General features: G+C 49.2%; 5 protein-coding genes across 5 annotated transcripts; 2 read left to right on the forward strand and 3 right to left on the reverse strand.

The window, feature by feature from the left end:
• Positions 1 to 128: 128 nt before the first annotated feature.
• Positions 129 to 1,615, reverse strand: BDV59DRAFT_169421 (wax synthase family protein). Its single transcript, XM_073688243.1, has 2 exons — positions 774 to 1,615; positions 129 to 709 (listed from the first exon to the last, which is right to left on the reverse strand). Exons 1-2 carry the CDS (start codon positions 1,532 to 1,534, stop codon positions 202 to 204), a joined length of 1,269 nt encoding a protein of 422 aa, XP_073551711.1. The 5' UTR covers positions 1,535 to 1,615; the 3' UTR covers positions 129 to 201.
• Positions 1,616 to 2,568: 953 nt separating this feature from the next.
• On the reverse strand, positions 2,569 to 6,228 carry BDV59DRAFT_198398 (glycoside hydrolase; the record flags this gene model as incomplete). Its single annotated transcript, XM_073693150.1, has 1 exon — positions 2,569 to 6,228. One exon carries the CDS (start codon positions 6,226 to 6,228, stop codon positions 2,569 to 2,571), a length of 3,660 nt encoding a protein of 1,219 aa, XP_073551712.1.
• A 1,370-nt stretch (positions 6,229 to 7,598) lies between these two features.
• BDV59DRAFT_198399 (uncharacterized protein) lies at positions 7,599 to 8,448 on the forward strand (the record flags this gene model as incomplete). Its single annotated transcript, XM_073693151.1, has 2 exons — positions 7,599 to 7,997; positions 8,062 to 8,448. 2 exons carry the CDS (start codon positions 7,599 to 7,601, stop codon positions 8,446 to 8,448), a joined length of 786 nt encoding a protein of 261 aa, XP_073551713.1.
• A 347-nt stretch (positions 8,449 to 8,795) lies between these two features.
• On the forward strand, positions 8,796 to 10,803 carry BDV59DRAFT_169423 (uncharacterized protein). Its single transcript, XM_073688244.1, has one exon. The coding sequence runs from the start codon at positions 8,970 to 8,972 to the stop codon at positions 10,521 to 10,523; it is 1,554 nt and encodes a 517-aa protein (XP_073551714.1). The 5' UTR covers positions 8,796 to 8,969; the 3' UTR covers positions 10,524 to 10,803.
• Positions 10,804 to 10,947: 144 nt separating this feature from the next.
• Positions 10,948 to 13,286, reverse strand: BDV59DRAFT_82200 (tryptophan synthase beta subunit-like PLP-dependent enzyme). The gene is made up of 3 exons (XM_073697144.1): positions 13,139 to 13,286; positions 12,783 to 13,086; positions 10,948 to 12,724 (listed from the first exon to the last, which is right to left on the reverse strand). Exons 1-3 carry the CDS (start codon positions 13,272 to 13,274, stop codon positions 11,089 to 11,091), a joined length of 2,076 nt encoding a protein of 691 aa, XP_073551715.1. The 5' UTR covers positions 13,275 to 13,286; the 3' UTR covers positions 10,948 to 11,088.
• Between the last annotated feature and the right edge of the window lie 442 nt (positions 13,287 to 13,728).

Below are 13,728 nucleotides of genomic sequence, written 5' to 3' on the forward strand. Positions count from 1 at the left end.
CTGGAGCAGCTCTGCTGCCTCCTACCAATACGTTCAGAACATTACGATATTTGTTACAATCCATCTACACCTACTTGACAACGTACATATATCAATTCTCCTGGCATCCTGCCAATCCGATCGGTTTCCCCACGCAGTTCCGAAAAAATACACAAGTCTGGGCTGTAATTTGAGCGTGAGCGAGTTCCGAAGATATATGCTTCAGATCTCACATTTAAAGACGAGCTTTAAGAAAATCCCACCAAAAGCAACCATGCCTACCACGACATCAAGGCCAATAATCTCTGCGACACTCCAAGGCACCATAGCCACCTGACTCTCTGGTCGTTTCAGCGCTGGCCTAAAATATCCAGTAGATGTTACAGCCAGGAATGCCACAACCCAGACGAAACCGATTGCCTTCTTCCACAGCTCTGGCTCCTCGCGAGCTTTCTGGGAGCCATGCACTTGTTTCCAGGCAGCTTGGACACCATCTTCAATCATGTACCCGACAGTGAAAGACAAGAAAAACGTCATGGCACCAGACTCGCGTATAGGTATATTTGAGACAACATCAGTTGTGATGTGTAGAACGCCCGAGAGGAAGAAAACCAGAAGCACGTTGGTGTACCGCTCCAGTACGGATGGTTTAGGTAGACCGAGTATCTTACGGGTAATAAAGTTGCTTACAGCCGTGAAATTAACTCGTAGATTTTGGTGCCAAAATTTTCTGTCAAGTGTTGTCAGAATACCACCAGCGACAATTATAAACGGGCATTGAAGGAAGAACAAACCCCCAGAAATTTCGTAATGTGTAAGCGTCGGCCATCTTATTAAATAACGGTGGGAACATTTCGGGAGACTCGAGTCCCAAAGCGACGCAGAGAATGGAAAGTGAGCGATAATAGAAGCTGATCAAGATTCGTGTTACAACAAACCAAGCCACTAGAGCGGTGATAACTTGCTCTATCCAAAGCTCCACCCGTGAGTTCTCAGGGGCTCCAGAAAAGTTAAGCACTCTTTCTTCTTCTTCTTTTTTCTTTAGAGCTGACTTTGCAGCTTGTAAGGTGAAGATATCTAGAGCCAAATATTGCCACACTGCGATTGCGGTTTCTCGGATCAAGAAGCGGCCTCGTGTGATAGTCTTCGGTCTCCTTTTACTATAGTATTTTGGAGGGGAAGGTGTGTTCTTTGCTTCCCTAGGGGTGTTAAGCTTCCTTTGATTGGCCATAAGCTCTAGGGTGCTTCGTAGACGAGAGAAAAGGCTTTGAATCTTTCCATCGGCGTTGACAAAATCCCCCGCGTATTTGGGGTTAATTAACAGGACATCGAGAGCTGAGATGATGCCGATCCAACCACCGCCAGCGGAATTAACTGCCAGATACGACGGCTTTTCGACAGGGTAAAGCATCAAGCTCAAGACCCAGATCATACATGGAATGGACAGGTAGCGCAGAGGTGAGCCTTTTGGTGTTGTGATCACAAGGACAGCGGGGATCAGGATTTGCATGGCGCTCAGAAAGAGTAACCGAGAGACTGTTTGATATTCGACCATGGCTGCAATAAATCGACTGCAAAAGAACGAAGAGTTATTCAGCAACCGGCACCACAAGGACAATAAACCCGGAAATTTTGTCATTATCAAATCGTCGGTTCTTTATAGCTCATGCCAAGAAATGCTAGGCGTTAAGAATTTGTTGGGAATGCGGCCGTCGGTAAGACTATGAAATTACCACTATATTCTGACTGTAGCAGGGACTCGAATCCAGCTAAATCTAGCGCTAAAATGGCCATATTCATACCTTGGACTCCAACCCCTATTCCAAATCCTATCTCCGGACCTGCGGTAGGACCTGGAAGAGCTACGGAGGCTATACCGATGTGGTACAGTATAAAGCTAGGATGGTCAGCGGGCAATATCATGCGCTTCTATCCAGACCTACAGGCTAATATTAGATTCCCAAAGGAATGCTCGGAATACATCAATGATATTGGATAATTGCGTTAAAATACGGAAATAAGTGAACTGTGTGGCTATGTCGACAATTAATAAATCAATTGCTTCAAATTGGCTAGTCGAACACCGTATGGAGCCGTCTCTACGAAGCAGACCCACCGCGTAATTCTGGCAGCCAGTCCATTTGGCCACAGTAAACTAAAAGTTTATGTGAAATGCACCAAGAGGTGTAAGCAAGAGATGTGAAGTTCTATTTCGTTAATAAAGTGAGCCAAAGTTATAATTAAGAGAAAGGTTGGTTGTTATTACGCACATCTGAAAACGTTAATATTTGTATCTATATTAAACATTAGACGCTTAATACGGAATAGATTCCGTATACAAAGCTCTGCTGTCTACTTTATCGAACCTTAATTCGTAATAGAAAACTATACGTAGGATATTGTAAATATAGTTTCTGAGGAAATACTCGGATATATAAATAGGCGTTCGAGTAATTACGTATAGACGGATCCCCATACTATCTTATAATATTGCTCCTATAGAGTAGTTGATCAAGGATATCATCAATCCATCACAAATTATTGAACTACATTAACTGTCTAGACTCATAACCAAAGCGCAGGCACATCTTATAGCTTACATGTCTTTCGAACCGACGCGAGTAGGTCACTCTTCGCTGAGAATGCAGCCTTGATCGCCGATGCTTCCTTAGTCGACATCCTTCGGCGTGCCTGGGCTCCCTTGGTGAACCCTGATGCACCTCGGAATCCAACCAGACTCGTGAAAAGCGCAAGAATGGCACTCTTGGGATCTTCTACGATCCCGTACACCGTAAACGCTGCGTCACCCAAGGCCCCCGTGAGTATAATAACCCTACCTATAGTGGCAAGGCCGAGGCTTCCCACCGCTTCCCCAACGGCTGGGATGAGCATCAGGGCGGCCATAACGAAATTGAGAATCCTTTCTTTCTTTTCTTGCTCCTCTATCTCCTCGCCCAAATCAGCCACCTTTTCCATTTGCTCCACGGCAAACTGTGTCATGAAGACAGGGTACTCAGAGGCCGTGACGACGTCCGACGTCGATCCCGAGTAGAGGTAGTACATGATTTCCTCCTCGGCCTCCACGAGCATATCCCTAACGATGGTCAAATTTGTCAAGGAATTCTCAATGACGTCTTTCGGATTTGGCACCTTCATGGTGGGGTCTCGAGTAGGGAAGTCAAACCACCAAGTGCCACACTCGTGTTCGTCACCATCATCAGGGCCACAGGAGTTGAGACCGTTTACATAAGGCGCAAAGATGATCCAGGAGCCATCGATGCCGTATTCATCTCCAACATCTTTGAAGAAGGCTTCCTGGTCATTCAACTGCCAGTACACATTGCTACCGTTTCCAGGTCGACCGGGATCCGGCATGAGATTTGGACATGGCGCAGTTATATTCATACGCCCAGAATTCTCGCACGTGTCATTGCAATCATCGGGACAGCTCATGCCACAGTCGGCGCAGCAATCGACCCAGCCTTCGTAGATGCAAGTAAAGTAGTCATTTCCATGGTCCATCATATAGTTCTCGAGCTGATTGGGAATGTGTTCCTTGATGTAGTCTGCGTAAGAATCAAACTTTCCGTCGTAGTCGTCCTCCATGATCTGGTCGTACTTCTCCAACGCATCCTTGAGATCCCTGCTGAGAATAGGAATGATGTACTTCTCAATACAATGATCCTGGATATCATCCACATCCTCCTTGATTTCGTCAAGGGTTTCGTAAGTTGCGTTGCATGGCAAATAGTCACCCGCAGTCGCCGTGTATAGATTTTCGAGATCAACAGCCCAATCACTATGGCCACCCATGCTGGCTTGGGTCAAATATTGAAGAATGCGGAATTCCCGCGTATCTTTGCTCATATACGCGACCCATTCTGTTTCATCATAGACCAAATAGTCACTTTGCGTGACTGCATCAAAAGAAGTCTGCGCAGAAGGATTGTTCTCAATAATCTCCTTGATCTCGGCTTCAGATATGTAGCCTGCTGTCTGTGTGCAGCGGCCCTTCTTGGCTGCGGACTCGGGCCCAACAAATTTGCACATGGGACCCGTGCAGCCAGCTTCTTCCATCTTAAATGATCGACCGTACATTGATGTCCCCATAATCACCTTGCTGGTTGGCATGCCGGCCTTTGTTACCATACTCATTGCTGTGGCTGTTTCTGTGAAATTGACATGGCTCCGTAAGCAGTTCCCATCCTCACAACCAGGATTGGCAAACGGACTATCGTAATCCCATTGGCCGTGCAAATCGTATGTCATGTAGATCATGTAGTCGATAAGCGGTTCAAAGTCAGATAGAGGATCAAATCCTTTCAGGTACCAAAAAGATGCGGGAGCTGCGATCGAAAGACTTTTGTCATCAGGAAGAGCTTCCCGAACCATCTTAAGGAACTTGACATAGTTGGCACCATCCTCTTCACTTCCCGCTGGAATCCCAGGGATGTCTGGAGCACCGGGGTATTCCCAATCAAAGTCTACTCCATCCAAGTCATTGTCAACGATAAACTTGGCCACGTTGTCCGCAAACTTTTGTCGATCTGCATCAGAGACACCCTGACGGAAAATGGGGTAGGTGTCCAGCGCAGTTGAAAAGGACCAGCCACCAAACGACAAAATCCGCTTGATATTGGTCATCTTCCTGAACATTTGGAACTGGAGCTCGATTTGGGATATATCAACTTCGTAATCCTGGGTAATATTTGCAAACGCAAAGTGGATGTGGGAGTAGTAGTCCGTGTCGACCCTGCTAACATCCATATTCATGCATGGCCGATCATAATTCCACGCCTCAAAGTAGGCCACGTAGATGAAGTCGTCTCGTAGCTCCTTATTCACAATATCGGTTCCACAGTTGGAGATACATCCGTCCTCTTCGGGCGCGGACGTTCCAGGGGCACCGGTCTCAGACTCTGAAACTGTACAGAAATCCTCTGTAATACCACACTGGCCCCATATGTTACAGCAGGCGTTGAGTGGACATGGATTGAGGTCTTCCAACTTTGTGCCATCTGTTGGTCTCTCGGTACCTGGGACCTGTGGGCCGCACACGGCGTTGGAGTAAGGTTCGGGCATGGGAGGATCGCCTTCGCTCAGACACATCTTGGTACCTTCGTTGAGGTCGCCACAGCCAGTCCAACCCCAGGTTTCTTTGTTGAAGTCCTCGATCTCGCTGACATCCAGTGTATTAGCAGCAGCAATCTTCTCGCAGTTGTCATCCATGATAGTTGTATAGGAAGCACATGTGCCATCGTCGTTTGGTTTGGGGCTTAAGTCGGGGAGATCACCCTCCGTGCAGCAGACGATTTGTCCTTCTTTCAGATTTGTACAGAATTCAGGGTCGTCTTCATGGACCTTGTCGAACTCGTCTTGGCTGATACCACACTTTTCGGGGAGAGTAGTAGTACACAAGTCGCCTTTGACGACTTGGGTATACTCGCACGTGTCTCGACGAACTAAATTACGTGCAAAATTCCTCCATCCGCTTTGCTTCTCATTTACCCTGGTCCCAGAGACAGTCAAAGTGAGCTCGGACCACTCAGACGTGTTGTTGTAGCCAGTAACACACTCCGCCTTGCTCCACTGCTGTACAGCGTGTTGTACGGCGGGAAGGCCACCAGTAAGATCGGCTGCAATGCCGACAACATAGTCGGAAGCAGCCCCACAGTGTTGAAGAACCAGGCGCTCAGAAGGCCCTTCCGCTTCTATCTGCTTGATTAACTTCTCGATTATCGAGTCAGCAACTGCATCATGCTGCACCTTGCCGCCGATGAAAAGACCGACAACCGCCTTTTGGGCATATCCAAACATGGCTGATCTGGTGCAGTCCTTCTCCGTACGGAGCCTGTTTTGGACCTGGCGAAGTGCAGCAACAACTTTGGAAGAGCTCTCAGGCGCGCTTCCTCCAGACGTAGCAAAGTCCATCGAGACTTCAATTTCCCTTGTTGCAACGCAGGAGCTCGTGTCGACCTCCTTCACTTGCGCATCCTTGTCTCCAGTAGTAGTGCAAGCATATAGCTTCGTGGTCGTCTTTGGATTATCAAGTGGGTTGTGGAGGGCAAAATCGACTAACATCGTCTCATTGCAGGCAGAGAGACGGTTCACTCGATTATAAGTCGTCCAGCCTGTCGGATGGTTCAAGTTCTCGCATGGGGCCGGGCAAGCATTCAGGGCAGAAAAGAACGTGGACTTAGCCCCCGCAAGACTGGCCATGGCCAGCGGAAGGAGGGAAAGCAGACGCATTGCTGCGGGCTTGCGGGATAAACACGGCTTGATGTGAAGAAAAGGTTTGAATACACTGGTTAAAGCAGAAAGAAACTATACAAATGAATGATCGTGTTGAAAGAAATGTTGGACAAATTCAAAGAAAGAATGTTTTCATTGGAGAGTTGGGATATCTGCTCGAAGGTAGCCGGGGGGATTGCGGATGAATGCCTGACCTGATATAGTCCAAAAAGAATGAAAGTAAACAGTGCTCCGTGTGGTTCCGTTTCTCCGTTCTTCAATGTCAAGATCGAAGTAGTTTGACTTATGGTGGCCTCGGTCCGTGAATGAAACGTGCAGGTCTCTCAATACTCCTAATTGATCGTCCACGATCCTGGCAAGATCGAATCCGCCTTGCTCTATTCAATCCGGTCACATTTATCCATATTTTGGGGGCCAGTCGTGAGCCAAGGCCGACACATTCCTATAGAAGTATCAACAACTACCATACTACTTCCTAGTGGGAAGATGGGAAGGGGTAGACGCTAGCTACTGAGTAGGCTTTGCTCGCGTAGCGAGCGGATGGTGGTAGCATGCATAAATGGTATAAAGATCGGCATTAAAGAATGCCCCGCCTCCTCGGGGAAGCAATCAGTTCCACGTTTGCATTGCTTTGCCGCTGCCAAGATATCCTTCTCCAACCTAGGCGCGGAAGTGAGATGCGTGGGGATGAGAAAGCATTGAACTTCCGGCCCATGCGGAAGAGACCCTTAGTTTACGATGCGCATATGGTGCAACTGCTTGAAGTAGTTAGTTCGTGGGCTGTGGACGAGGCTCACACGCTAAAATGTGATATTTAGTCTGCGTTTTCATTATGATGCGACAGGCCAAGCGTTCTGAATCACAATCGTTTGATTGATTGATAGGCCAGCCTAACGGCAAGGATCATATGCTAGTATAGTCAAAATACGCCTTTATCTATGGCCCCCAAATATCTCTTCCGTTGTGCATCGCTTGCGGGCTGCCAAGGCATTAGTTATGTTGGTTTAGAAGCCAAGACTGGCTATGTCTGTAGCGCATCCCTCTGTCCTGCATCACCTATTGTGTCATTCAACATGGACCACTCGTCCAAGCATATTGTGGACCTCCGTCGATGTCAAACATACCCATGTCTGCGCCGAAAGTAGTTGGATTTTGTTGGCCACCATCTCAGGGTGATCACTATTCCTTCCATAGTTCTAATTTCTATGGAGACTAGAAAAGGGGGAGCAAGAGTGAAATCGGTGATTAATCAGTGAGAAAGGTTTCTGAGATATTGTTAATAGAAGTCGTTGAATGGCATATACTTGATTGTCATATCTCTACCTGCAATCTACTACAGGCCTGCGCCGTTCCATTTTCCTTTCCAAATGAAGCTGCCTCTTTTTGCCCTGTTGGGCTATCTAGTTATCTTGGTATCTAGCTTTGGTACCTATGGCGCGTTTGAGCGGGCGCTTTTCTGGTATGCCTATGAGTTGGATGCTGCGGTCAATGGTAAACCCGAGTATATCGGGTCCAGATGCCCAGAGGCGCTTGGATTAGGCAAAAGGACATCCAGATGCAACTTTCAGCAATTCCTTGAGTTCATTGATCGCAGTGGCGACGAAGGCCACCGACCAACTCCAATCACGCGAGATATCAGTGGATTGACGGTTGATGAGCTGGGCAGGGAGCTGCAGAACCACGGATACACGGGCAAATACATGCTACACAATGTCATCAACGGCATTCCGGAGCAGTCTGGACAGATCCCCAACCTGATGAAGAATGTAAGGCACCCTCTTTTCTTCATTTAGCATATGCCGTCCGAATGTCCTCTCACCACGACTTCAGGTTGCAGAGAGCCTGCAGGCGTTGCAGGGCAAGGTTGACAACATGGAGGATGGAGAGAAGAAAACCCAGTTGCAAGAAAGGCTTATTCCGAATTGTCTTGATTCCTTTAACCGGGTGAAGTATCTTCGCCAGTTGAGCTGGTCCGATAACTTCATCGAATGGCTCAAGAACGAAAGAGGTGTCAATGCCGAGTTGCGCAAGGTAATGTGGCCAGGCAGCGACACAGAATCCCGAATGTTCATCAACCCGGGGCGAACCCAGAAAGCAAATCCGGGAACCGATTTACTCACACTTAGGTGGGAGTATGCGGAACAGGATGGAATCCATACCCCCATCACCGAGGCGCTAGACGAAGGGGCAAATAAGCTCGGCTGCAGGACGCGCTAGGCAAATAAGAGACGAGGCGATGATGCATCGAGTGATGTCTCTAGGTATGAAAGGCAGCAGCCTAACATAAAGCAGTCCTTGTACTGTGAATCGAAGATAAGTTGGCCTCTTAGTAATGTGTTTCTCGGCTACTCCGTAGTGTACTGCGTATGTTTATCACCGTACATCTATGACCTTTTATTGTCCATTTTCGGAAGGTGATTGGGTAATGGAGAGATTGGGGGCACTATAGTGGGCCTCTGTCCAATCAGGTTACTTGATCAATAGCGACGCTAAAAGAACCACAAATGGCCCCTGTCACCGGTCGAGGGATAGAGTACTTAGGCAGTACATAGTACGGCGTACTGCCGTCACACTACGAGCCGTCGAGCGGAGCCAAACAATGAGGCTCGCCATACTTAAATAACGGGAGTGCCCGTCTAACTGTCTTCCTACATTCTATTTCGGTTCCTACATCGCATTCGTTCCCTTTCTCACTCTGTCCGAATTTCCCCTCCCATAAGAAAAGCTACTCGCTCACCATGGGGAAAACATATCACGACAACTTATCCAACGACACATACGTGGAAGAAGACTGCCGCTTGGCAATCCAGGGTCAGCAGATCCCATCTGGCTTGGGTGAAAAATACATCACCCAACTCTGTGTTGTGCGGGGAATCCGATACCATCCGGGTTTTGCTACAGACCTACGTGGCGTGTTGCCTAAGTTCACGAGGGCCTTGAATGCGCGGGAAATCATGAGCAATAAGATTCCCGAGATGAAAACCCCCGAGGATTTTCCTTACTGCATTTGGTATCCAGAATGCGCAACAGAAACCACATATCGTGCTCTGGCTGCTAAGTATCCCCAGATGAGATACCAAGTCGGGAGGGCGTGTGCAGTAGCTGGCTATGTGGATTTGTTCAATGAGTTGGATCTCCTTCCCGAGTGTCACATTGCTGAAGAAGCCCGCGACAATGAGCAATGGAAAATCTACAACGCAGTAATGCAATCAGATTCCGTGCGATACAACGCCATGGATGATTACACAAGGACAGTGTTTAGCCAGCCCATTAAAGGACACCTGAATGGAGACACCGCAGTGCGGTCATATCTGGAATGCAAGACCAAGTTTGAAGCACCCCCTGATCTTGATGATTTTGGCTGGAGTGGTTCCTATCGACGGTCGAGCTATTTCGACATAACAGAAGATGATCGCATTGATGACTATACTTCAGAAACCCGGCCAGTGGTCGACGATGTGAGCTACCTCCTCTACGCACCACTTCCAGCCGATTTACCTACAATGAACAAGGATATTTTGATTTTGGTGGCCGCCTATTACGGAGACATCGACCGGTATTCTCGCTTGCGGCGGCCAGTTTTGATCCGGACCGAGTTGGACTGCATTGTCCGTGGCATTTACCACAACACGATGTTTGCCAAATGGTGGTCTCTCCAGCCTGGAAAGCTACCTTACTTGGTGGAACAAGCCATCAACGCCCGCTTCATCATGAGCAATGATCTGTCACGAATGACATCCGACACTAAGGCGTTACCCTACTGTATCTGGTATCCCTCTGTGCCGCATTCATCTACCTGCAGAGAACTCTTCCGGCGTATACCATTAATGAAGCCGGCAATTTCTCGCGTGTGTATTCTAGCGAATTACCCTGAGACCTGGGATCTTCTTGACCCTGATCCAGACATGACTCTGATGGCTGATGCGCGCGAGAGTGTCAACCCCAAATACCTGGGTGACTTGCAGGCCAAAATCTCCAGTCGCGGCTGTCCAGATCGCCCACGCGGATGGGGTACCGACTCAAGGACGGTTACGAGACATCAGATGTTCGAATACAGCGACACCTGTGTATTAAATAACGTGGCGGACAATCCCTGTGCCGATATCGAGGTTGGAGTCCCATATAATGGGCGCGGCTGCAACATGTCCCAAATTGAAACCAGCATCTTGATCCCAGATGAATTGAAGGAAATAGCCAGGGAGATGTGGGAAAATAAACATGAACACATTTTTCTGGATAAGTACTACGACTCAATGGGAAAACAGGAAAGACCACAATACCTGATGAGGTGATAGCCCTCTGCCCAATCTGCTCATATTCATCATCTTTGATTTTGCTGGAGGCTCGAATATCCGGCGTTGGTCGTATTTAACTTATGTGGGAGATGGTCTTTCTCCTTCTTCCCCTAGACGCACTGACTTCCACCCCCCGTTGCCATAGACTGCCTAAGTACGCGCTTAAAATCTCTACTACACAGCGGACTATGTTGAATAGCACTTTTGCTCAAACTGATGTAGCGTTAATAGAAAAATCATGTATGTATTTAACTTCCTTGCCAATTGAATAGTCTTGGTAACAGCCACCAGGCTAGGGTTACCCAGATCTATTTGGCCTGGTAGTGCCGCTGACTATACTCTGCTTTTACCTATTTCTTTTGCCCCTAACATTCTTGTCTACTTTCATCACAACAGCCGCGGTAAGCAAGAACTACGAGACCCCAGTGGCATGGCGATTGAAGACAGAGCTGACAGAACTGGCCCAGAAACCGAATGCAGGGGGATTGACTGGCTTGTAACTGAACCGCAGGTGATTCGAGGGTATTTGCGATCTCCTGCGTGAATCCCGCGGCAGCTAATATCACGGTGATGGAAGACCCCCGCCGGACTTCCTCGTCTCGTCCATCACGCTCTGTACGTCCTTATCACCACGGCCACTCAAGCACAATACAAGATCTTTGCCGGGTCCAAGCTGCTTGGCAGTCTCAACTGCGCCCCAGACCGCATGTGATGTCTCCAACGCGGGAATGATGCCCTCCAGCTCGCTCAGTAGCCGAAAGCCCTCCAGGGCTTGGGCGTCGGTAGCTGAAAGAAAAGTCGCTCGGTTGCTCTCCTTCCAATGAGCTAGTTCTGGTCCAACGCCAGGGTAATCTAGTCCTGCAGATACTGAGTGAGTGTCAGAGATCTGTCCATGCGAGTCCTGCAGGACATAGGTCCGGACACCATGGAGAACCCCTACCGAGCCTCGACTCAGGGTTGCCGAATGCCGTTCCGTGTCCAAGCCATCGCCTGCCGCTTCCACACCAACCAACTGGACAGAGGCATCTTTGGAGAACGGATGGAACATGCCGACTGCGTTAGAACCGCCCCCGACACAGGCAACCACCGCATCCGGGGTCTTGCCCAGGTCTTGAAATTGGGCCTTTGTTTCTTCGCCGATCACGCTCTGAAACGTGCGAACCATAGTGGGGAAAGGATGCGGCCCGATGGCTGATCCGATAATATAATGTGTGGTGTCCAGGCGCACAATCCACGCGCGGAAAGCTTCATTCACGGCATCCCGGAGCGTGCGCGACCCCGATTCGACTGGGACAACAGTGGCCCCCAAGAGGCGAATCCGAAAGACATTCAAGGCCTGGCGACGCACATCCTCCGCACCCATGTAGATGGTGCATTTCATGCCAAATTTGGCACAAACGGTAGCAGTTGCAACCCCGTGCTGGCCCGCCCCCGTCTCGGCGATGATCTCCGTCTTTCCCAGCCGGCGAGCAATTAGGATCTGGCCCAGGGCATTGTTGATCTTGTGGGACCCCGTATGGTTGAGGTCTTCCCGCTTCAGCCAAATGCTCGCGCCGCCCGCGTGCTCGGACAGTCGCTGAGCCAGGTGCAGGCTGGAGGGACGACCCATGTAAGGATAGTAGGATCGGTATTCCTCCCAGAAAGTTGGATCATTTTGAACGGCCTCGAACCCGGCCTCGAGTTCGGCCAGACAGGTGGTTAGGGCCTCCGGAGCATATTGGCCGCCGAAGGCACCGAATCGGCCTGATCCGTCAGTCGCAGCCGCCTCTCCTTCGACAACAGAGTGGATGGCCGCAGGCATATCTGTCACTACAGGAGGCGCACAGGCCGTTCCATCTCGAGGGATCGTTCTTTGTGTGATCTGTGAGCAATATCCCTCGACTGCCTGTGCAGCCTGTCCGGCTGGGGCATCATTTAGGATCGTGATGACCTGACTTCCGATGACGGCGCCGTCGGCGATGGAGGTTACGCTCAGGAAATGTTCGCGTGTACTGATTCCAAATCCGACAGCCACGGGCACATTGCCAGAGAGGCCCTTGACCCGCTGGATGAGGGCGGGAAGTTCTGAATTGAGGGTCCCAGTGGCGCCGGTGACCCCCATGCGGGAGACCAGGTAAATAAAGGAATCGGCCATGCTGCAGAGGGTCTTCATACGGTCTTCGGTGGTGGATGGCGCAATCAAGGGGACGTACGAGAGACTGTCAGTCAGGTTAGTTTTACATAGTCATTCATCCGTTGTTAGGGCTGTGGTCATACCCGGTTTTCGTACAGCCATTGCGGAAGCGGACTGCTTCTTCCGGAGGTAGATCAACAATAATTAAGCCATTGACCCCGGCCTCCATGCAATGAGCCAAGAGTTTTGACTCCCCATACTGCAGGATAGGATTGTAGTAGCCCATAAACAGCACCGGGGCCTTTAACCCTTTTCTCCGCGCAGACCTAACCATTTCCAACATTGAGACGATAGTGACTCCATTTTCGAGGGCCTTCAAATTCGATTTCTGAATGGTTGGGCCGTCTGCAATGGGATCGGTAAAAGGAAGACCCAGCTCAATTATATCTACACAGCCCGATCAGGATGAGCCCAAACGATGTTCATTCAAATGACTCACCTGCTCCTCCGGCCTCCATGCCCAGCATGATATCTGGGGTCTCCTCCGCCCTGGGGAATCCGGCCGTCACGTACGTGACTAGAGCGGGACGGCCTTCCTGATGGCATTGGGCAAAGATTTGCTTGAGATGATCCATATGAGTTTGTTGGCTGGGGTGTAGAAATATAGAAACTACGGAAGAGGAGGATTGTTTGTTCTAAATAGATTGAATATCTTCGGCATGAGTCACTTAACGGGTAGGGGAGAAATAAGCCATGTCTACTTACGGTCAGCGATATCGGCCAGCAATCGATAATTAAAGCCTTTAGGCTCATAAATATCCTACTTTGACTGAATCCGCTCCAGAACGCATCTATTACAACTAAGGGATGTTTGAGATTGGCCACTCGGCATGTTAAGAATACTTGGTTTAGTCCTCAACTTCGGCACCCCTGGTGTATCTTTTCTAAGAGTTTTTTGCCCAGCAACAACGCTAGACCACAATTGTTTTGCCTTGGCCTGGAGATGCCCTAATTATTTTTTGACGCCAGGCAAGCCGTTATAGAGCAGAACCGCCAGTATGGCACACCCATGACAAACTTCGGATGTTC

Source organism: Aspergillus ambiguus (assembly GCF_047715705.1).
Source record: "Aspergillus ambiguus strain CBS 117.58 unplaced genomic scaffold BDV59scaffold_3, whole genome shotgun sequence".
NCBI lineage: Eukaryota > Fungi > Ascomycota > Eurotiomycetes > Eurotiales > Aspergillaceae > Aspergillus > Aspergillus ambiguus.